Genomic DNA, 23540 nt, shown 5'->3' with positions numbered 1-23540 from the left:
CTATTGGAACTGATGCCCATTTGTTATTATTAACCTTCCCAAAAGATAAATACTATTCTCATTTGTTTCACTGTGGATTAGTTTGCTTATTTTTGAACTTTAAAGAATGCAGTCATACATAATGTTCTCTTTTTGTCTACATTGTAACCTTAATATTGTGAGGTTCATTCATATTGTACATAGCAATAGTTCTATTGCTGTATGGTATTATATCGAGTGAATATACCATAAATTATTCATTTTTATGTTAGTGGGCAATTTTGGCATTACCAGGTTGTAGCTATTATGACTAATACTGCTAATGAAAATTTTTCTACATGTTTCAAAACACCTGGAAACTAGAGAACAAATATTTTACTTTAAATTATTATATTGTTAGAAGACAATGTAGAAGTCAGTTCTAGATTTTCCCCATTAATGATACTATCATTATTGGCAATAATAATTATGGTATTAACATTGATTGAAGTCATAGTATGTATCTGATAATTATACAGCTATTTTCATGTCATTTAATCCTCACAACTATTCTCCAAGGTAATATATCATTAGGAACGTGTTTAGCCACAGTAGTTAGATCAACAAAAGTCATCTAACTACTGATTAAAGACTGTAAATAGTCATAGTCTGCAGTGTTGCCTTGTTAATGTTTTTCTCTGAAACATGTCTTATACTTTAAATACCCAAACATTATAGAAACTACTTTTCTTTCAATATAACATTTTTATCTATTGTTTATAAAATGTGGAAAGTGGATTTTGTTGCAAATTTGTTACAAGTTGCCCAAATACAATTAGTAGAAAGTCCAAATCACACCTAAATTTTTGAAGTATGCAAAAATGTCAGAAAAATGTTTGATTCTTAGATGTTGCTTTTCCTGAGAGGCATTTCTTCATGCTCCTCTGTGTAAGACCTTCTCTGTCATTTTGCATTATTTATGGCATGTGGTACAATATGTAAACTATTGGGGCCTACTATTAAACACAATTCCACTGTTAAGCACAATTAACTCTTTGGTGATGAAAAAATAGTATTTTAAGCATATTATCTTCTAACATAGTAGTGTAATATTTATACATGGGCATCTTACTGTAGTTTCATTATGGAAATATATCTTTTGATAGTCAAACATTTCTATCAAAGGAATAGAAAACTAACCTTTAAAGAAAATATCATTCACTTAGACTGTGTTAAAATTAAAAACTGTATCCATCAAAAGATATCATTAAGGGAGGGAAGTGGCACAGAGTATGTATATAATACACATGGGTGCACACACAGGGACCACATCCTTGGTTATATGTCGAACTCAATCCAAAAATACGCTGCTGATTTAAACAGATACTTCAGAAATGAGAACAGCCACATGACTAGTAACATAGGAAGGTGTTGAACCTCACTAATCATCAGGGAAATATAAATTATAACCAAAATGTGATCCACCAGAATTGTGATAATAGTGTAATGAAAAGATTGATAAGCCAGTGGTTGGTAAGTATGTGGAGGATATACTGCTGATGGAGGGGAGTGCATATTGATCTAACCATTTTGGAAAACTGTTGGGCATTATCTACTGAAGATGAGCACATAATCTTATGATCCAGTAACAGAAATGCACACAAATATCCTCAAACTGGAAACATCAGATGTCTTTCAATGCCAAATGGATAAATAAACTGGTATATTCATATGACAGAATGAATATGATAGAATGAAAATTATTTTCACAATCATATGGATGAATATAAAAACATAATACTCAACAAAACAAGCCAGACATAAAGACATATATATGATTCTATATATATAAAGTTCAAAAACAGTTATAACCAATCAATGGTGATAAATGTCAGAAGAGGGATTACCTTTGCAAAGATAATCTGGTAGAAAGGGGACATAAAGAATACTTCAGAGTTGCTAGTAATAATCCATTTCTTGCTCTGGTTGGATGTTAAATGGTCATATCATTATATGAAAACCAGAGCTGTACACTTAAAACATGCATGCCTTTATATGGTTGACTTCAGTGAAACCATATAAATAGTAATTTGTACCAGTCTTTTAGAGAAAAACTAAAGAAATATCTGTATTATGCTGCTGCTTATTTTAAAATTTGAGTTGCATAATAGTGTTCAGAAGTGATGAGTGAATATACCTATGTCCTGACAGTCTAGACAGATTTACAAATTTCGAGATATTTTTAAAAGATGTGATGATATATCTTAAAGTTTAATTCATGGGCCAGGATTACATTTTGATATAGAATTATAGCTAGTAAGTTTTGAAAATAGATATGTATCAATTCTTAAACTTAATTCTAACTATATTCTAAAATTAAAGTCCTAAAAGTCATTAATATTACTGAATGAGGTGAGATTCACATTTTGCAAACCTTTCCATTTATGTTACTGCTTTTTTATTGGGTAAGCAAAAGAAGGTACTATTCTTTAAGGATTAGTTATTTGTAAGGGTAGATTATTTATCTGTAGAAAGTAAACTAAATGGAGCATTAGATTCTGATATTTTACTGGTATTCTCTGCATTTTGTCATTTATTACAGCATGAATCTAGAGAAACATTATTGGGATTTAATATGGTGAATTACAGAGCATGCAAAAATTTGTGGAAAGCATGTGTAGAACATCACACATTCTTCCGTTTGGACAGACCACTTCCACCTCAAAAGAATTTTTTTGCACATTATTTTACATTAGGTTCAAAATTTCGGTACTGGTGAGTATTGCTTATGCATTAATGCTTTATTATTGGATTTTTCCTCACTTTAAGATAAAGATCTAATGAATCATAGAATGCTTATAATTCATATGTACCTACTGAGTCATAATCTTTGAACTGTGGCCCCCTATAGATTAGCAAAAAGTTTTAAAGGGTCTTGTGATCCAACAAGATGGAGAAATCTCTTCCACTGACTATATTTTAGATCATTATTTTTTAAAGTAAATCAGTCACACTTATTTACATTCTAGACATGTTATGAATTCCAGTGTATCTTTGTTAAACATTTATAAGAAAACTTTTCTTTGTTCTAAGACATCTTTATTTGTAAAAATGAAAGTATCTTCTGCATGAGCATATAATTGCCAGTTCCCCTCACTATCCAAAAGTAGACTGTTCCTGTGAAACCTATTGTAAGCCAGATAGCATAAAGTGAAGAAGCCATTACCATTCATTTATATGGAAAAAATTATTTAGCATTCCCAGACTCCAAGAATCACCTCTCATAGGCTTTTTTCAGATACCTTAGGACACATCTTGCTAATGAATGGACAAAATAAATTGAGATAAAGCACAGATGCTCACAGACATAGTTCAAAACTCTGATGGCTTGATGCTGAGTGTACTTCCTTGGAAGGAGGTTGGTGGGGCACTCTCGCTGCTTGCGGTGTGCACAGTCTCTATAGTGCTTGCTGCAAAACAAACACTGAATGCTATTTTCTCTGTTTTTTTTTATAAAAGCAAAACATCTTTTATGCATTGAAAACAAGTACTGTCTAATGTAAACATTTTATAAAAGCAAAGTGGCATAACACAAACTTTGAAAAAGCGAGGGATACTTGTAGTTTGCTTTTTTATGTATAAGTTCGTTAAACCCTTTATTATAAAAGTTCAAACAGCTATTATACAGAAATCACATTTAGTGAATGAACAACAACCCTAGATTCCTTTTCCTAAAACTGTCTTATTTATTCTTGATAGCTTTTATTTTTTTCCTATAGGAAACAATCTTTGAGGGATAATTCTATATTTGGAGAAGTTCTGATTAATTTTGCCTTAAAAGAATTCTTAAAAGACCCTTGAAAGCTAGTTTTTTAAGTGCAATATGATAAGAATCACATAGCAAAGTCATTCATAATCTACTAAAACAAATGTTACCCGTTTCTGTTCCACAAAAGATTTGCCATCTTCAGTAAATAAAACCTTTTATCATTATGTGTTAGATTAATTCATGTTGTATGTTCATGTGGAAAATATTTGTACATGCCTCAGAAAAGGCATATATTACAAATCTCAAACATTTTTATATTCCTAATTTGTAATTTCATTAAAAATTACAGCATAAAGCTTAGTACAGGATGATATACTATTAAAAATATATGTCCCTCCTCTCCAAAAAAGCAGCTCCCAAATTCATTGGCAGCACTGAAGCAGAATTAGGAAACTTTTAACAGCAAAAATGCCACAGCAGATTCTTAAGTGATGTCATGTTTAATTCTTCTGTAGCCTTCCTAAAAGCAATTTTGAGGAAAGTAAGGTGATGGTAATCACAAATTTAAAAATCAATAGACTGATGGGACACCTAGGTGGTTCAGTCTGTTAAGCATCTGACTCTTGATCCCAGCTCAGGTCTTAATCTCAGAATTGTGAGTTCAAGGCCTGCTTTGGGCTCCATGCCAGGTGTGAAGCATATACTTCGATGGATTGACTGATGGATGGACAGACTGACTGAGAGTACAAGAATTAGATCATTGGTGAAAGTCAAGAAAAAAAATTTAAAAGTCTTATCAGTAGGGATAGAAGAAATTTCCATTGAGAAAATAACATAGACCATAATAGCAGTCTGTTAGTGAACTTAATTACTAATTAAGTGACCCTCAGGGTTATTATCCAAGGAGTACACTATCTTTAGCATAATTCTTCCTTTCCTCTGTCCTTGAAAATATGATTTACACATAAATGTACACATACCATGTCTCTTAGACAACAAAGAAATGCATAGAATGTAATAACCTGCTTTCAGCTATAATTCAGACGGATGTCAGACACGATGAGAAAAGTATCAAGGAGTTTACCCAAAGTGTACCACAGCAAACAAAATCTAGTCATGACAGTAAGTACAAAAAACTGTTAAAGAAACCAATCTGAGGAAAAAAATCACCGAAACAATGAAATTTCAACCACAGATGTTAATAAAAACAAGCTAAAGAACAATCTAAAAAAAAAATATTGGTAAAGTGAGGAGCAGTAACCTACCATTCAAGCTATTACTGCCCTTGTGGGAATAATGGGCCCAGTACTGGCACATTTTATACTTTTTAACAGCTTTATTAAAGTATAATTTGTGTATAATAAGCTACCATATTTAGCATCTAAAATTTGATGTTTGGAGGTGTATTTGCATCCCCAAATCCATCCCTGTATCAAGATAGCAAGCATATCCTCCCCTGTTTTTGCCTTTTTTTTTTTTTAAAAGATTTTATTTATTCATGAGACAGAGAGAGAGAGAGAGGCAGAGAGGCAGAGACACAGGGACACAGGCAAAGGGAGAAGCAGGCTCCATGCAGGGAACCTGACATAGCACTCGATCCTGGGTCTCCACGATCACATCCCGGACTAAAGGCGGCACTAAACTGCCGAGCCACCCGGGCTGCCCCTGTTTTCTCCTTATACTCTCCTCTGTAACCTCTTTTCTTCCACCCTTCTTTGTCTCTGTGCCACCACTGATCTGCTTTCTGTCCCTACAAATTGGTTTGCATTTTATAGGATTTTATGTAAATTGAAGCATATATGTTACATACTCCTTAGTACAGCCTCTTTTCACTTAGCATAAACGTTCTGAAATTCATCCATGTTGTTGCCTTTCAGTGGTTCATTTCTCTTCTGTGGAGTATTATTCCACTGTATAGATGTGTCACAATTTGTTATATGTTCACTTGCTTATGAATATTAAGTGTTAATTGTTTCCCCACTTGGGTTGTTTCCAGGTTTTGGCTGTTTCAAATAAAGCTGCTGTGAGCATTCATAGTATTTATATGGTTTAACTTCCCTTGTTAAATACCTGTGAGTGGAATGGCCAGATCACATGGTAGATGTATGTTTAACTTTGCAAGCAAGAAACTGCCAATCATTTTTTCAGAGCAGTTTTTACAATTCTGTGTACTCACCAGCCGTGAGAGTTCCAGTTCCATTGCATTTTCATCCAAACCTCTTCTGAAGAGTACACAATTTTGATGAAATTTAATTTACTATTGTATTCTTTCATGGATCTTTCTTTTGGTGTCAAATCTAAAATCTTTGCCTATCCCAAAGCTGAAAAGATTTATTCCTCTGTTTTCTTTTAAGAGTTTTATAGTTTTACTTCTTACACTTAGATATGTGATCCACGTGGAAATAATTTTTGCATATGATATGAAGTACATTCAAAAAGTATTTAAAGTTCATTTTTTTGCATATGGGTAGCCAGTTGTTTGAGCATTAATTTTTGCAAAGATTACCCTTTCTTTCTCCACTGAATTGCCTTTGCCCCTTTCTTGAAAATAAGTTATCAGCATTTGTGTGGACTTGTTTTTGGATTTATTTATAGTAAGTCTTAGAGTGTAATAGTCCTCCAACTTTGTTCTTTTTTAAAGTTGTTTTCAAATGTTTTAGATTCTTCGCATTTTCATCTGAACTTTAGAACTAGCTGACTTATTTCTACAGAAAAAGACTTCTTAAGGGGGAGCACCTGGTGACTCTTGATCTCAACTCAGGTCATGATATCTGGGTTGTGGGATGGAGCCCCACTTGGGGCTCTGTGCTGGGCATGGAGCACGCTTGAGATTCTCTTTGTCCCCCTCCCTCTGCCCACCCCCTCCACCTTGCCACTTGTGTGTACCCTCTCTTTCTCTCAAGAAAAAAAGCCAAAACAAAAACCACTTCTTGGATTTTAATTGGGATTGTGCTGAAACTATAGATCAATTTCAGGAGCATTGACATCTTAAAAACACTGAGTTTTCAAACTCATGAAGCAGTACATCCTTATCTATTTGTCTTTTCTTTCTTTGTTGTTTGTAGTTTTTTAGCATATAGATCTTTCACAAATTTCACAGGTCTTTGCTAAATTTATCCTTAATTTTTTGAGGTCTTTTAAAATTTCAATTCGAGATTGTTTACTATGAAACAAATACAAGTGGGTTTTTTTTATGTTGATCTTATTTCAATAGTGACACCTTGCTTGCCTCACTTATTCTAGGATCTTTTTTGTAGCTTCCAACAGATTTTCTACCTAGACGATAAAGACAGTTTTAATTCTTCCTTTCCATTCTGATACTTTTTATTTCTTTTTCTTTCCTTATTCCCCCAGCTAGAACCTCCTGTACAGTGCTGAATAGAAGTGGTGAGAATAAATATCCTTGTCTTTTCTTTATCTTGGGGTGGGGGGAAGATATTAATCTTTTACTATTGAGTATTGTATTAGTTGTAGGCTCTTCATAGATGCTGTATATAATGCATGTTGAGGAAATTCCTTCTACATCTCCCTGAAGCTTTTGTTAGGATTGGATATTGGTTTTTGTCAAATGCTTTTTCTGCAGGTGTTACAAAAATTATGTGGTTTTCTTTTCATTTGTTTGCATGTTGAATTACATTGAGTTTTAAGTACTAATCACCACCCCAATATTCCTAGGATAAATCCCATTTGATCATGACCTATTATCCCTTTTCTGTTTTTTTAATTCAGTTTACCAAATTTTTGTTTAGGATTTTTGCATTTTTGTTCACGAAGGATATTGCTCTACAGTTTTATTTTCTTGTAATATCATTGCCAGGTTTTAGTGTCAGGGTAATTTTGGCTTCACTGGATGAATAGAGAAGTATTCACTCATTTTCATTTTTCTAGAAAAGTTTCTGTAGTAATGCTGTCATTTCTTTTTAAAATGTTTGGCAGAACCTACCAACTAATCCATCCAGGGCAGAAGTTTTGTTTATAGGAAGTTTTAGAACAACACATTCAAATTCTTTAATATAAATAAAGCAGTTCAGGTTTTTTTTCTTTTCTTAGTGAGCTTTGGTAGTTCATGTTTTTCAAACAATTTATCTCCTTCCTCTAAGTACTGAGGAAGTTTTTTGGCATAAAGTTTATGATACTCTTTGTAATAATAATGTGAGCCACCAAGTCCTAACGAAAAAAAGTGAAAAATATTAAACTTGCCCAGTATGCCATTCAAGTCTAAAGCCTCTAGATATTATCAAAGCAACATCTCTGAGCCCATCTAGGAAAAAAAATTCTTTTTTAAGATTTCGTGTTTAGGTGACCTCTTGTACCCAGTGTGGGGCTCTAACTCACAACTCTGAGATCAAAAGTCACATTCTTACTGACCAAGCCAGCCAGGCACCCAGAAAAAAAGTTGTTTTAAGAAAATTAAGCCATCTGAGAGAGAAGTCAACGTGACTCAAGAAGAATCTTGGTAAAAGAACTAAGAATAAAAAAAAAAACTAAGAATAAGGTTAAGTCCTTTAAATATAGATAATTGATCCTTGACAACTGTCAGAATTAATTTTAGAATAGAATTAAAATGCTATAAACTTTGATAAAGTAAAAATAGCTATATAACTAAGAAAACGAAGCAAGGGACTAGTGGAAGTATGAGAATCCATATTAACAAAAATTAAATATTAATAACACCAACTCCTTGAAGTTTTTCTAATCTTTTTTTCATCCTTTATATATGAATGGCAGTCGTTTCTTTCTTTTAGTTCAAGGGAAATGAGTTTAATAATGTTTTCACTTAAAGTGGGATATATAGCATAATCATTCTGTTAATAGAATTATGTTTCTTATTTGTAGCATTTTCTATATATAGAGAGAGAGTTTTAGAATGATTTTTACTTGCTCGTAATAGAGATTCTTTCTTAAGACTGGCTAAATTTGGGGTTTTCATTGTTTTTTAATTTAATTTTTTTTAATTTGGGATTTTAAAGATATCTTTTTGTTATGCTTTTCTGTATTGCTGAAATTAGTTATAATTAGCATGTATTCTTTTACCAATTGTCTTTTTCTTATTGTTCTAAAAATAAGTATCTTACTGTCAGATTTTGGCATTCTTAGATTATGGTACAGTTTTGCATTTTGTTCTAATAATATTGAAGTCCTAAAGAACAATATTATGGATAATATGAAACATAAACCTTTGGGGCACCTGCGTGGCTCAGTCGGTTAAGTATCTGCCTTTGTCTCAGACCTTGATCCCAAGGCACTAGAATGGAGCCCCACATCGCATCAGGCTCTCTGCTCAGTGTGGAACCTGCTTCTCCCTCTCCCCTCTGCTACTCGCCCTGCTTGTGTTCTCTCTCTCCCTGTCAAATAAATAAATAAAATATTAAAAAAAAAATAATTGGTAGCCTTAGAGCTACCGACCCAGTTGGTTGGATCTGCCCGAGAGGTGCTACTTTGATCAGGGATGTTACATACCATCCACAAGGTGCTGTTTCTCCCAACGTTCTCTTCCTACTATTGTTACAGCAGCCACCTGCATCTGACAATCTCCTTCTTTTGTCTTGCTCTACTTTCTGATCGCCCACCAGAAAAAAAGTAGAACCTAACAGCCAACTCACAAAGGAACCTAAAAAATAGAGTTTATTGACTAGCAAGCCTCCTACAAAACTTAGCAGAGCACAGGAAGAGGATTCAGGCCTGTGACAGCTTAGTTAATGGTAATTAGTTTATATAAGGCAACCATATATGTTTATAGCTTTTATAACTCTAAAAATGAAGTTTTATGTTTGTAGTCCTTAAGTACTTTTAAAATATATTCAAAGCACTTTTTTAATCAAAATGATTAATACTCTTGTAATTGAGATAGGAGTGGCAGCATGACAAATGTTTCTCTGGATATGGTCCTTGATCCCTATTGGGTACACATGAAATAAATATTTTTTTGCTCATAATCAATCTTTGGAAATACTAGAACTTTTGTAAGACTTCAAAATTTTGGTATATTATTTAGACTGAGAGATGAAATTCAGAATATCAGAAGATTTATTACTTCTTCCACCAACTTACTCACATACCTTTATTCTCTCTCTTCCATAATATTGAAGGGATTAAAATCATTGTTTTAGGGCAGCCTGGGTGGCTCAGTGGTTTAGCACCACCTTCAGCCCAGGGCATGATCCTGGAGTCCTGGGATCAAGTCCCACGTCAGGTTCCCTACATGGAGCCTCTTCTCTACCCCTCTCTCTTTCTCTCTCTCTCTCTCTGTCTCTCATGAATAAATAAATCTTTAAAAAGATAAAAATCACTGTTCTAATATGGAAATACAAAACAATAGTGAACCTCAGTTTGTTACCTTGTTGACAATTGCAAATATAGTTTATCTTTAGAGGAAATATGTTTTCTTAAAAAACTTCAACATACGTAGGTTTAAAAATCATGGTTTCTGACTTTTTCATTAAGACTTCAACAGACCACTTCTGTTCACATTTATCTATACTTATCCATGGAAAATGATCTTAAAATTGTTGGCTTTGCTTTGGAAACCTGTAATTTGGCTACTTTTACATGAATCAGATATCTATCTACAAATATAAATATAAAAATACATATTTGATATACTAGACATTTATGTCTGTTCACACTTAAATAATGTGATATGTTAAGTAGCAAATTCTCTGAGAACCAAGTTTTTAGTAACAGATTTGGTCTGAACATACTGGTCTACCACAGAGGAGGCTCAGTTTTCATGCATAAACTATGCACTTGCTAGACAGATTGGCTTCAAGACAAATCACCGATGGTGTCCAACTCACAACCATATTTCTGTCCTTTGTTCCTTTCTGTATACAAAAGTCTGGAGTTGCCTGTGTCTGGACAAGGAAGGATTTGAGGCTATAACCAGTCTTCATATCTATGATGATTACCATTAAACAAGGAAGTAAACCCCAAGGAAAGAGCAGTTCTTTAAGATTCCTTATGTTTCAGGCCTTTCATCAAGGGGATACTAGAGACAATAGCTAAACCACAGGCCCAACCTATGGGATGAGGGTGGTAGTCATTCTCCAGTAAAGAAGTAGCTTAAAAAATGAAGTGTCTATGAACATATCTTTATTCATTAAAGGAAGAGCCATAGAGATGGCTAAGCTTCATCCATGAAGGTAGAACTGGAGTTGAGTACAATCTTTCCTTCTTATCCTCTGCCCCCTTTTCTCTGCTAGAAATTTGTCTCTTATAGAGTTATAGTACAATAATCTTGCATGCTGTTATTTTTATCTTAGAGTTCTAAGTTTTTATTATTGTGCATGTTTATGTATTTCAGTGGAAGAACTGAAGTCCAGTCAGTTCAGTATGGCAAAGAAAAAGCAAATAAAGACAGGGTATTTGCAAGGTAAGCTGCCTCTATGTCAGTGTCTGAGTTGTTCTTAAAAGATTAAAATTACTATTAAAAATGGTGAGGACTGGGCAGCCCCAGTGGCGCAGCGGTTTAGCGCCGCCTGCAGCCCGGGGTGTGATCCTGGGGACCCGGGATCGAGTCCCACGTCAGGCGTCCTGCACGGAGCCTGCTTCTCCCTCTGCATGGAGCCTGCTTCTCCCTCTGCCTGTGTCTCTGCCTCTCTCTCGTTCTCTCTGAATAAATAAATAAATTAAAAAAAAAAAAGGTTTAAAAAAAAATGGTGAGGACTTTGGATTACATTTTTACAAATGTGATTATAGGATTATCACTTGATCCTTTATTTAATTAAACAGTAAATTATGTTGAGGGAGTAATGAAATAATCTGTTTAGTTTTATTCATTCTTGGGTTTTTTTGTTGTTTTTTTGTTGTTGTTGTTGTTTTTTTGGGTTTTTTTTTTTGCTGTTGATGTGAGTGAAATTAATTAACCCTGTGCCAAGCATTATAGTTCTGACCAGGCTAAATGATTATAATGTAACATTTTGTAACATTTTTATCTCCTTCATTTTTTTAGACATCTTTGAAAAACATAATGATTAATTTCATACATTATTCATTCCACTTCCTTATTTTTTTAAATTACATTGTTAAGAAATAAGGTTTTGGGGGTACCATTTAGTTATCTTCATATTTTTAGGAGCTGTTTATAGCCAGTTTGCTTTTTGACAAGTGAAATGATATGATCAGATTTGTTTTAGAAAATAGGTTTAAAAAAAAAAAATAGGTTTATGAGCAGTTAATGGAGAATGGGTTAGAAGTAAGGACTCGGTACTGAGCAACCAATTAGAAGGTTATTGCAGTAATCCAAGTGAAAATAATGAAGGCCTGAATTAAAACATTGATGACTGAATGGAGTTTAGGGAACAAATTTGGGCAACATTTTGTAGGTGGAACTAACAGAAGTTATTAATCAATTAGATGAATGTGTGTTAGAGATAGAAATATCTGGAAAGACCATTAGATTTGAGTGACATAACATGGACAAGGGGATACACGAAAGAGAACAAGTTGTAATGGAAAAAAAGAGTTAAACTGGCACAGGTCTAGTTTGAGATGCCTAAGCAACAATCAAACAGGATTATCCAATAAATGAAAGGAGAAAGAGTGACCAATTTGGTGGCAGCAAATATCTATCGAAGACCTACTCTACTGTGTCAGGCCTTGGAAATACAGAGAAGAACAAAATACACATCTTAGTCCCATGGAGTTTAAATTGTGATTGGTGCAACAGGTAAAAGTAAAGGATTGATTGAGCCAGTGTAAGACCTTAGAGCTGGAGTCTGCTTTTCATGTTTGAGGACAAGTAGGCAGGCCAGTAATGGACCAGAGAGAGAGAGCAATACCATGGTAGAGAAAGTAGAGAGGAAGATAGGTAGCAACCAGAACTTGTATGACCTCATATTAGAAACGGTGAGGACTTTGGATTTAAGGGCTGAGAGCCCCCACTGGAAGGGATATAAACTGACTTGAATTTTTAACAGCCTGGCAGAGTTATCACGTTTTACAGTGGTGAACTGAAATATTTACAAATACCATGATTTGTTTCAGAATAATTGGGGTGAGAGTGTTCAAGTAAGTGGTAGGGAGGAAGCAAGATTGACCATGATGATGATCACTGAACCTGGATCCTGAGTGTAGTGTTTATTAAAGTGTTCTCTACTTTTGTTTATGTTTGAAATGTTCCATAATAAAAAATATGAGAATAAGGGACTGCTCTGGCTGCTGTGATGGAATCACCTGTACAGGGATATGAATGGATGTAAGGTAGCCAGTTAATCTAATAGTGGCTAAAGTTTATTTTGTATTTATCTATGCCAGGCAATTTTTGTGGATGATCTCACAATCCCCATAATTCAGTGAGGTAAATTCCATTATAGATTAGAAAACTGAGAACAGCATGTTTGAATAATTTAACTGAGAAGGGTTCTAGCAGGATTCTCACGCAGGCCTCCTAGTTCTTACCCACACTTTTAATCTCTACAGAATAGATCTGGTCAGGCCTAGATAGCATTTTGCTGTGATAAATTTACTTGAATTTAAATGATGTAATTCTTCTCAACATTTGTTCAGAGTTTTGAGTTTGATTTATTATGTCTTGCTTTTAGATTTATGAGGGAAATATTGTCATTTCTTTATTAAATATAAATCTTAGCATCATAGTTTTGGTTATTTGGGAAAGGAGGAAAGAAGAAAGTAAGAACCGAGATGCCTACTCTAATAGACATGGCTATGGAAATTATTCAGACCCTTCCTCTTATAGTATTAGGTACCCTTGTTTCCAGTTAGAAAGTACTAAGCACCTGTAGGAAGGTAAGATGTACAGAAAATATCTTTAAAATTATTTTCCTTAAAATTCCCTAAGAATGAAATAATTACTTCCTCTTAACTTTGTTTTAATTTAAAAGTATTCTAGTTCTTAGTACTATACCTTATTTGAACCATTTTTTTCAGACTTGTTAAAATCAAAATACTTTTCTGATTCTTTCCTTTTAAAAATACACCTAACAAAATTCTTCTCTTTTTCCTTCTTTACCTAACAAAAAGGTTAAATTTTTTCTTGCTTGATATTTATAAAAATGGTGAACATGATTTAATAAGTTCCACTGTACTATGTCCTAATATGAATACCACCTTATAGATGTATTTATGTATTAATGCTAATATCACATGCAAATGACTTTTTTTTAAGATTTTATTTATTTATTCATGAGAGACACACAGAGAGAGGCAGAGACATAGCCAGAGAGGGAAGCAGGCTCCATGCAGGGAGCCCCATGTGGGACTCAATCCTGGGACTCCAGGATCATGCCCTGAGCCAAAGGCAGACACTCAACCTCTGAGCCACGTAGGCGTCCTGCAAATGATTTTTCAAATAAGTATTAATGTTTTAATATTTTGATCATTTGTGACCTCGAGAAATATGCAGTTATACCTGCATCTTAGTTCTTCATTTTGTATGTGCATTATTAAAGTGAGAAATCATTTAAAAGATTATTTTATAAAACAAATACGCATTATTTAGTAAGGCTTAAGTTCCAATATGAGACGCCCCAAGTAACTGCCCCATTTCTTTTGTTATGCAGAATTCTATGAATCCTTTGAAAAAGAGGTCATCACAGGGACAAAGTTTTATTTAATGGTACTGTTTTAATGATTCTGCCCCCTCCAAAAGACTGAAGCTTCTCTGAGGTGGTTTTTATAATATATGACAATCTTATTGTGGTAGTTTGATGCGTATCTACCAAAATACTCTAATAGTTTTAGCAATTGTTAAATTATTCTGTTAAATTATTAGAGAATTCTAGAAGTTTTGTCCACTTCTTAGAATTTTAGTTGGAGAAAAGATTTCTCCTTAGAGTTTCCATGTAAGGTCATTTTTTCAACAATAATAAATTAGTTATTTTTCTTTGAATTGCTTTCATACTTTTTTCAATTGTCATATGAAATCTAAGAAGAAAGCAAAAGAATCTTCATATGCAACAGAAAAATAAAGTACCATGGTCAGAAGCTACATTTACCACATTGCAAACACACTGATGAAGTGTGGTATTTTTTTCTCTGAAATTTCCACATTCAACAGGAAACATAGACAGCAAGCTTGAGTGGGTGGGTCTCTGAGGTTAAAGCTGTTAATAAAAACTTGAAATTTAGTTTTAAGTACAAAGCATCTCCAACCATGTTTAATTTATTAACAACAGTAAAGTATTCTGCGTCTCTATACTGGGTGAGTATAACTGGATTTTTTTCCTCCTTCAAATGATTTTCTCCCTCTTTGAAAATGAAAGTAGTTGATCTTCTAACTATGGTTATGAACTCCTATAATTTACATTTCATAGTCTAATATATGAAAATGAATAGCTTATTAACTTTGAAAATTAGCATTAATAGAAGAGCAATAAATATTATGGTTTCTTTTAATAATCTCCATTTTAAAAATCAAATACGTGATATAATATACTTTTTTCCATCTTATTGTGACTAATAGGAATATTAGTTTGCACAGCAATTTTGGGAGGTTGGGCTAAATTGTGTCCTGATTGTCTTCAAGTAGGAAAACCTTATAATTTAAACTTATGGTAATGGGAAATAGGAAAATGTTCATGCTTATGTTGCTTTGAATTCATTTATGAAAAATGAAATCCGAGTCAGTGCCTTTCTTTAATCAATAGCATTACATCTCTTTTAGGAAATGTTAGATGTTCTTAAATTAAGGAGATGTCATTAAGCCAAACTAAAAAAGGTTTTGGCTGTGAATACCTGAAATGATGGGTTCCTTGTGTGGTTTCAATTCATAAGTAATTTAACTTACTTATGGCTTAATGAAATCAATAAACTAAAAATTGCACTGAAAATTTAGATACTCATAAATCATAAAACTCAGGAAGGGAAGAACCTAGGGTCATACATTGTGCTGGTAAATTATGATACTAAACATAGAGGGGCACCTGGGCAGCTCAGTGGTTGAGCGTCTGCCTTTGTCTCAGGTTGTGATCCCAGAGTCCCACATCAGGCTCCTTGCATGGACCTGCTTCTCCTCCCTCTTTCTATGTGTCTACCTATCTCTGTATGTCTCTCATGAATGAATGAATGAATGAATGAATGAATGAATAAATAAATCTAAAAGAAATAGAATATGATCTATTAAGACAAATTCTGAGATTTGGTTTATAGTTGGAGGTATAAAAATAAAAATGCTTACTTACCAAATTATTTCTGCAGATCCCCAAGTAAGCCGTTGGCACGGAAATTAATGGATTGGGAAGTAGTAAGCAGAAATTCATTATCTGATGACAGGTTAGAAACACAAAGCCTTCCATCACGGTCTCCACCTGGAACTCCTAATCAGTAAGTACAAATTTACCTTAGATTTGCCTGAAGAATGAAATAGGTAAATCTTTACATTTAAATATTTTAGTCAAGTGTGACTTTTTTTGCTCCAGAGCATTTTTCCTCAGAGCCTGCAGCTTACTGCATTAGTGGCATGGAAAAGTCTTAGTGAATGAGAGAGCAGAACATTGAACATGGAAGCACACTTTCCTGTACAGTATGGGTCTCTAACCATTAAATCAAGATCAGTTAGTAGACTTAAAATCTGGAAATGAGGTCATTATTCACATAATCCTTTTTAATGAGCTCTCCAACAGAATTTCTAGGGAAGCATATATTGTTTGAAAATGCTCAATGATTGTGATTCTTGCCTAAGCTGTTCCACCACTTTCTGTGGTCTGGAAAAAGGGGTTTCCAATGTAAATTCCCACAAGCTGAGCCATATTTTCACTAAGAAGCCTATGTTACCACCATTTACTGTTTATATACTTTATCCTAGTATTTCTCACAAAAACTGTATGCTTTGGTATAAATAAAAATATTATAATCAACTTGTACTGGCTGAAGATTTTAAATAATGTGCTAACAAATGTGTGTAATATATGTGCATACCTAGGTAATGATAAACAGATATCAGTGTGTTCATAGATTTTGTTTAACCAAAAGGTTGAATACAAAATATTTGAATTTTGGTGTGGAATGTAATATTTAAAGAAGTCTAACTTTAGAAATGTATTAAACACAATAATATCCACTACGTGTATACTAAATTCTGCTTTGTAATAAAGATGTTACTTATTTATTTTAGAGAGCACAGTGTGGGGAGGAACAGAGTTGGAAAGGGACAAGCAGACTCAGCACTGAGTGCAAAGCCTGACACGAGACTCAATCCCACAACCCCAAGATCACAACCTGAGCTGAAATCAAGAGTCACATGCCTAACGAACTGAGCCACCCAAGCACCCCTGTACTAAATTCTAAAAATTTTGTCACCCGTGGGTGTTTGTCAGCCCAAGAATAAACATCTACCATATTAAAAGTAAAGTTTCATCCAGAGAACATTAGCTCCTTACCTGCATGTCTTCCTAGCTGCTAAAAATAGATAAGACTCAAAAGTTTTTCTCTTACTAATTGCAGATTGCTAAATCATCTTTTTAAATAAAATACTACCATATATTCAGAAGCTAATCAACAATTTGAAGAAAATCCATAACCATCTTTTTGGTTCATTTTCCAGCCAGCCATGTCTCCATTTGTTACTAGTACCACTAAACAATTATAGCAAATTATAGAAGACACAGGAAAGATGATTGAGTTAATTAGTTAGCAGTAGCTTTGATTAAGCTTCCTAGATAATGAAACAATTTTAGATAGGATCTAAAAAAGTTGGTTTTTTCCTCAGTTCTACTGAGACAGTACAGTATGATGGTTAAGAGCATGGGCCCTGGAGTCACTGTAAGTTTGAACTTTGTTTTTGTTTTTGTTTTAATGATTTTATATATTTATTCATGAGAGACACTGAGAGAAAGAGAGGTAGAGGGAGAAGCAGGCTTCATGCAGGGAGCCCGATGTGGGACCTGATCCCAGGAACGCGGGATCATGCCCTGAGCCAAAGGCAGACACTCAACTGCTGAGTCACCAGGCGTCCCTAAGTTTGAACAAGTTAATTAATCTCTTTGTTCCATTTTCCTCATCTACAAAATTACAATAACAGTGTCTTTCTTGTAGTATTGTTATAAAGGTTAAATTAAGCAATATATAAAATGCTTAGAACAATGCCTCACACATAAGTGTTCAAATGTTAGCTGTCATAATTAATAATAGTAATGATAAATAGTTCATGTGACTGTCGCTTATAAAGATGGAAATGTGTTATTCATTGTTTATTTTTAAGAATTTTAAAAACTGTAAATAAAAACTTTTGTAAGGACTAAAAAAGAACACAGACCAGAGATATTTCTGAATTATTTATTCATACATTTGTTATTTTATATAGGCATACCTTGGAAGTATTGCAGATTTGGTTCAACCACTGCAGTGAAGCAAATCAGTGAATATTTTTGTTTTTTAGTTACATATAGAAGTTATATTTATACCCTACAATATCCCATTAAATGTGCAATATGTGCAAAAAACCAGTGTGCATATTTTAAAAAATGCTAACCATCATCTAAGCTTTCAGCAAGTCATAATCACTAATCACAGATTACTGTAACAAAAATAATAATTATAAAGTTTGAAATAATGCAAGAATTACCCAAATGTAACAGAGACATGAAGTGAGCAAATGCTGTTAGAGAAATGGCATCAATAGACTTGCTCCTCCCCACAGTTACTGGGACCCTTTAATACCTTTTTTTTTTTTTTTTTTTTTTTTTAAAGAGGGGCTCCTGGGTGGCTCAGTCAGTTGAGTTTCTGACTCTTGATTTCAGCTCAGGTCATGATCTTGGCATTGTTGGATCAAGGCCTGCATCAGGCTGTGCACTCAGAGAGGAGTCTGCTTGAGATTCTTTCCCTCTGCCCTTCTCCCTGCTCGTGTTCTCTCTCTCTCTTTCTCTCTCTCTAAAAAAAAATCTTAAAAAAAAAAAAGCAATAAAGCAAAATGCAATAAAATGAAGTATAAATGCTGTAATCCTGTAAATGCCGATTAAGACAAAAAGTTGTAGTGACTAAAACCTTCAGACATTAAGGTTGGTAGAGATAATAGATTAAAGAGGTAAAACCCTGTGGCAGATCACTGTCTGTAGTTCGGATCTTGGACTTCCCATTAGGTATTCTTTCTATTTGCATCATACTATTTTAGTCAGATTTTGCTTAGTCAATGTTGTTTAGTCTTAAAACACATACCCACTTTCTAATGTAATCATATAAGTAAGAAACCAGAAAAAATTATTTAAAGCCCATTTTCACTCAATTTTTCTTCCTCTTCATGTAGTCGAAATTCTGCATTCACACAAGAGGGAACCCGGTTACGTCCGTCTTCAGTTGGTCATTTGGTAGACCATGTTGTTCATACTTCCCCAAGCGAAGTATTTGTAAATCACAGATCTCCATCTTCAACACAAGCTAATAGCATCGTTCTGGAGTCATCACCGTAAGACCTTTTACATTTAACTTCCTTCTTATAAATAATAATTCGCTAGATTGTTTCATTTGAAATAGTCTCAGAAATTAGGGTAATTGATACAAGCATTTATTCAATATTTTAAAATTTTTATGTATTCATAAATGTGCTTATTTGTTGCTGAGAATTCTTTGTATTGCGCCACCACCACCACCAAAAAAACAAAACCCTCTTATTATTTTGTTGACTTAGTATGTTCTTAAATCTTTAGTTTCTGCAGATAACATAGCACTGTGTTCAAGCAGTAATATACTAAAAGAGTTTTCTTAATATTTTTTAGGAAGGGAACCATAAGAATGAATAGACAATGGGAGAAGTTTAGTAGCAAAGAAGAAGTAAGATGATCATCATACTGAAAATAAGTTGTAGAAAGTATACACAAAATTCACTGTTTATACCTCATCACCTTAATGTGTAACATGCTTACCCTCACATAAACATGCAATATCTTGATGGTATTGGTTTACACACTGCAGTTAGTCCATATGCAAGTAAAAACAGTGTGAGAATTAGGGGAAAAAGTAAAATTCTTTATAAATGCATAGATAAGTAAAAAGAGTAATTGTTGAGAAGAAGGAAGGGGTGTAGGATGTAGTGACTCTCATCAGGGCTGAAGAAAGAGAAGTCTGAGGGTGACGGGTGGAAGAGTAGACAGATTGGTTAGCAAAGCAGGTTAGGTATAGGAGCTCCAGAAACATGACAAGATATACTGGAGGCCCTATAGTTGTCTCACTATAGGACCAGCCAAGGAAGAGTGGCTAAGCTCTTAAAACAAGTGGGGGCAGCCCCGGTGGCTCAGCGGTTGAGCCCCTGCATGGAGCCTGCTTCTCCCTCTGCCTGTGTCTCTGCCTTTCTCTCTCTCTATCTCTATGAATAAACAAATAAAATCTTAAAAAAAAAAAAGTGGAATTTTAGTCTCAGTAACATATCTTGGTAAAACGTTTTGTTCTTTGTGTACAGTAAAAAGGATAGAAGAGGAAAGATAAACACTGCACAGCGACACACCTGGAGAATAAGTTGACAGGAGACAAGGTTGATGGAAATGTAATTTTTCATTACTTTAAAAATTATAATTGTAAACTTTGATTTTTAATAATTATATATTTTCTAATTCTGAAACTTTAAAAAGTACAGTAATGAAGCACATGATCAAAATGTTAATTTGATTTGATTTGATTAAATTTAGAATGATATACTCTCAGCACTAGAAATAAACCATATAGAGGAATCTCAAAGCTGTCATACTGCAGAACAAAACAATTAATTCTCCAGACCTAACCAAATGACCTCAATCCATTTTTTGAAGAGCCCTTTTCTCACACACACAAACACACACAAATACATACACATACAATTGAGTATTTCCATATGTAAATTTTATAGGTTCCTCAAGCCAAAAAAAAAAAAAAAACCTTTGTTCTGGTTTCCTGACCTTTAATGGAGATGCAAGTTCAGGATGGATTGGAATTGAATGGTTTCTGCTTCCCCATTTGTGCCACAAGAATTTCAAATGCTTGGGCCTTTCTCTTCAGACACGTATTTTATGAGGTTTATGTGTTTGTATTCAGTTTTAAATCTCTTAACATTGCATTTAAAGTTTATCCAGTTTTAATTTTAAGAATAATGAGAGAATTCTGAAAAGATAAGCTTAATCATAAACATATAACTTACATTAATTGCTTACAATCAGCTTCAGAAATGATCTCACTGTTCAAGACACTCAGTGACAGCAAAGACCTGTAAATCCCTATTTTGTAGATGAGAAAGCCACACTTAACAGAACCTGTCCTAGTTTATAGAACTAAAATTCAGGCCTTCCCTACCTAAGCCAACCAACAGAACATTGTGTCCTAGACAAGACTTTGTTGATTGATTGACCAATTGGTTGGTTGACTGATATTTGTAATCAGAGAAAATACTTTACAACTTAGAATCCATAGGTTTTAGTTTTGGCCAAATGTGGAAAGAATTTGGACAAGGTTTTGGATGAAGCACAGAGCATTTCAACATGTATTGGAATAACTCTTCAGATCACCTCACCAGTTTCCTGATTTTTTTAGTGAGAACACCGCTTTTCAGGTGAAACATGGGTCCAAATTTCAGTCCCTGGGTATGGTCACCTGCGTCACAAGGAGAAACCACTATTAACTCATAGGTGTATTTATTATGGAAACAAATAGGAGGTTGTTTGTACTGCTTAGAATAAAGTTATCATTTCTAGGGAGGGTTTATTGAAACTACAGTCTACCATTTCCTTCCTTTCTTTAAATGTTTCACAGAAAATTAGACTGTTTTAGTTTGTGATTTTCTGAGAAAAACAATAACCCTCAATTAATTTGAAAACACTAACAGGTGTTTATTTTAGTAAATTCACACCACAAATGTTAATATACTCCCATTAATAATGTAACAAGGAAACTCGGACATTTCTACAAAATCATAAAACATGAGTTGGGTGGTTAAGATTTTATTTTTTATTTTTATTCAAATTGCTAAAGACAGCAACAGAGAGCTGCTGTGACTGCAGAATAAGCAGTTTTCACTGCTGCTGTTGAAGCATTCATGAGGAAATTTAAAGCTGACTGGATTCAGGTAAACTAGCTAAGTTTTTGCCTACCTGGCTTCACTGACAGGTTTAACGTCAGTCAAACCTTTTGCTGCTGTGTTACAGTACACATTACATGTAAGATTGTTGCTTTTTAAAATATTTTTTTTTGCTGCTGTGTTAAAATATATTGCTCTGTTGACAGCAAAGTGCACTGAAAAGTAACATTTTCATTATTTGCTCTTAAGATTTCTTAAAATATCAAAGTTGAAGATAAGCAAGTTATTTATACTGAAAAATCCCAATATGAGAGTTGTGCATTAGAACACTTTTAGAATTATATTCCCATCTCTCTTCTCCTTTCTATATGTCCAAAAGTTAATACAGGTAGTAGTTTCTCCACAAAATTTTTTGTGTGGATAGATTTGAACACAGTGTTTCAAACTCTGCTCCCATTCACCCCACCACCACCACCACCACAATTTTAGGCAAGTTACTGGTTTTAAATATATTAAAATCATTGAGTTAGAAATACGTAACTGATTAAAGTGCATGTTATTGGAGCACAGATCTCTACTGATCTAGTATTCTCTCCATTTAAATAATACAGCGCTATTACTACTTATATAATCAAATGGCTTGATAGAAAATAGTCATGTTTGAGATATGCTCTGATAAGTTCTGTTGAGGGCTCAGATACTGTAAGAGCTTGCTTAGCCCTTATCTATTTTATAAATTGGCTTCTGAGAAGCATTGTATTTGGAGAAGAGTCTACTGTTACATAAAGTTTGAAAACCTCTGGTTTAAAATAACTTTGCTCCTGCTTTTTTGCAGTTATTTTGTTTAAAGTGCAACTATAGCATAATGTTCAGAGCACAAGCTCTGGATTCAGACTGGGTTTAAAACTTGGTCCCACCACTTCTAATTATGTGACCTTGGGTGAGTCATTTTATCTCTAAGCCTTAATTTCCTCGCCTGTTAAAAAAAAAAAAGAATGATAATATCTACCTCAGACGGCTGCTGTGAACAGTAAATAAGATGAATGGTTAAGCAGAGAAAAAGTACTTAGTAGATGTTAACTACAATAATTGTATAATTTTAGTTAATTGGAGGGATATACTGGCAGCCTTTAAGTATATTTATCAGCCATTTATCTGTCTACATATTTGACGTATGGATGTCTGGTTGAATACAGTGAGGAATTCTCCAAATTCATTCATAGCTTTATCCTTAGGCCCTAATCACAAGAGACTCTTTACAGATTTTATAATCCTGAAATATCAAATCCATTTCCTTGAGCTATTTTTGCCTGGACTGTCCCATTCTAGTCTTTTCTAATGAGCCCCCACAGCTTTGCCTGCACTTCATCACTTCCTTTCGCTTTGTTCTTAAAGATTTGCCTTCACTTTGCTCCTCTGAGCTAAGCCACTGAAAATTTTATGTCCATGCTCAGCTTAACCTAATTCCCATGACAATCTTGATCAACTCTAGCAACATACAGTTGACCCTTGAACACCATAAAGGTTAGGGGTGCCAACACCTACATAGTTGGAAATTCACATATAACTTTTGACTCTCCAAAAACTTAACTGCAAATAACCTGTTTGACTAGAAGCTTTAATGAGAATATACACAACTGATTGTCACATATTTTGTGTCTTACATGTAATGTGTACTGTATTTTTACAATAAAGTAAGCTAGAGAAGATGTTAATAAAATCATGAGAAAATACATTTATAGTATCGTACAGTAAAAAATCTACATGTATGTAGATTGGCGCTGATCAAACTATGTTGATCTGTTTAACTGTTCAAGGGTCATCTGTATTATGGATCCTGCAGATACCAGACCACTTTAGGATAAGGAAATAAAAACCAAA

General features: G+C 33.9%; 1 protein-coding gene across 3 annotated transcripts in view; it reads left to right on the top strand.

Moving 5' to 3' along the window:
- PTPN4 (protein tyrosine phosphatase non-receptor type 4) overlaps positions 1-23540 on the top strand; it is a 208224-nt gene that overhangs the window by 146180 nt on the left and 38504 nt on the right. For all 3 annotated transcript variants that reach the window (XM_041739473.1, XM_041739474.1, XM_041739475.1), the window contains 4 exons: positions 2561-2733; positions 11031-11099; positions 15884-16009; positions 18927-19085. In XM_041739473.1, coding sequence (XP_041595407.1) covers positions 2561-2733; positions 11031-11099; positions 15884-16009; positions 18927-19085 — 527 coding nt within the window. The remainder of the gene's footprint in view (positions 1-2560; positions 2734-11030; positions 11100-15883; positions 16010-18926; positions 19086-23540) is intronic.

Source organism: Vulpes lagopus, chromosome 24, assembly GCF_018345385.1.
Source record: "Vulpes lagopus strain Blue_001 chromosome 24, ASM1834538v1, whole genome shotgun sequence".
NCBI classification, from domain to species: Eukaryota; Metazoa; Chordata; class Mammalia; order Carnivora; family Canidae; genus Vulpes; species Vulpes lagopus.
The sequence above is the reverse complement of the archived record's forward strand: the minus strand, read 5'-3'. Positions and strand labels throughout refer to the sequence as shown.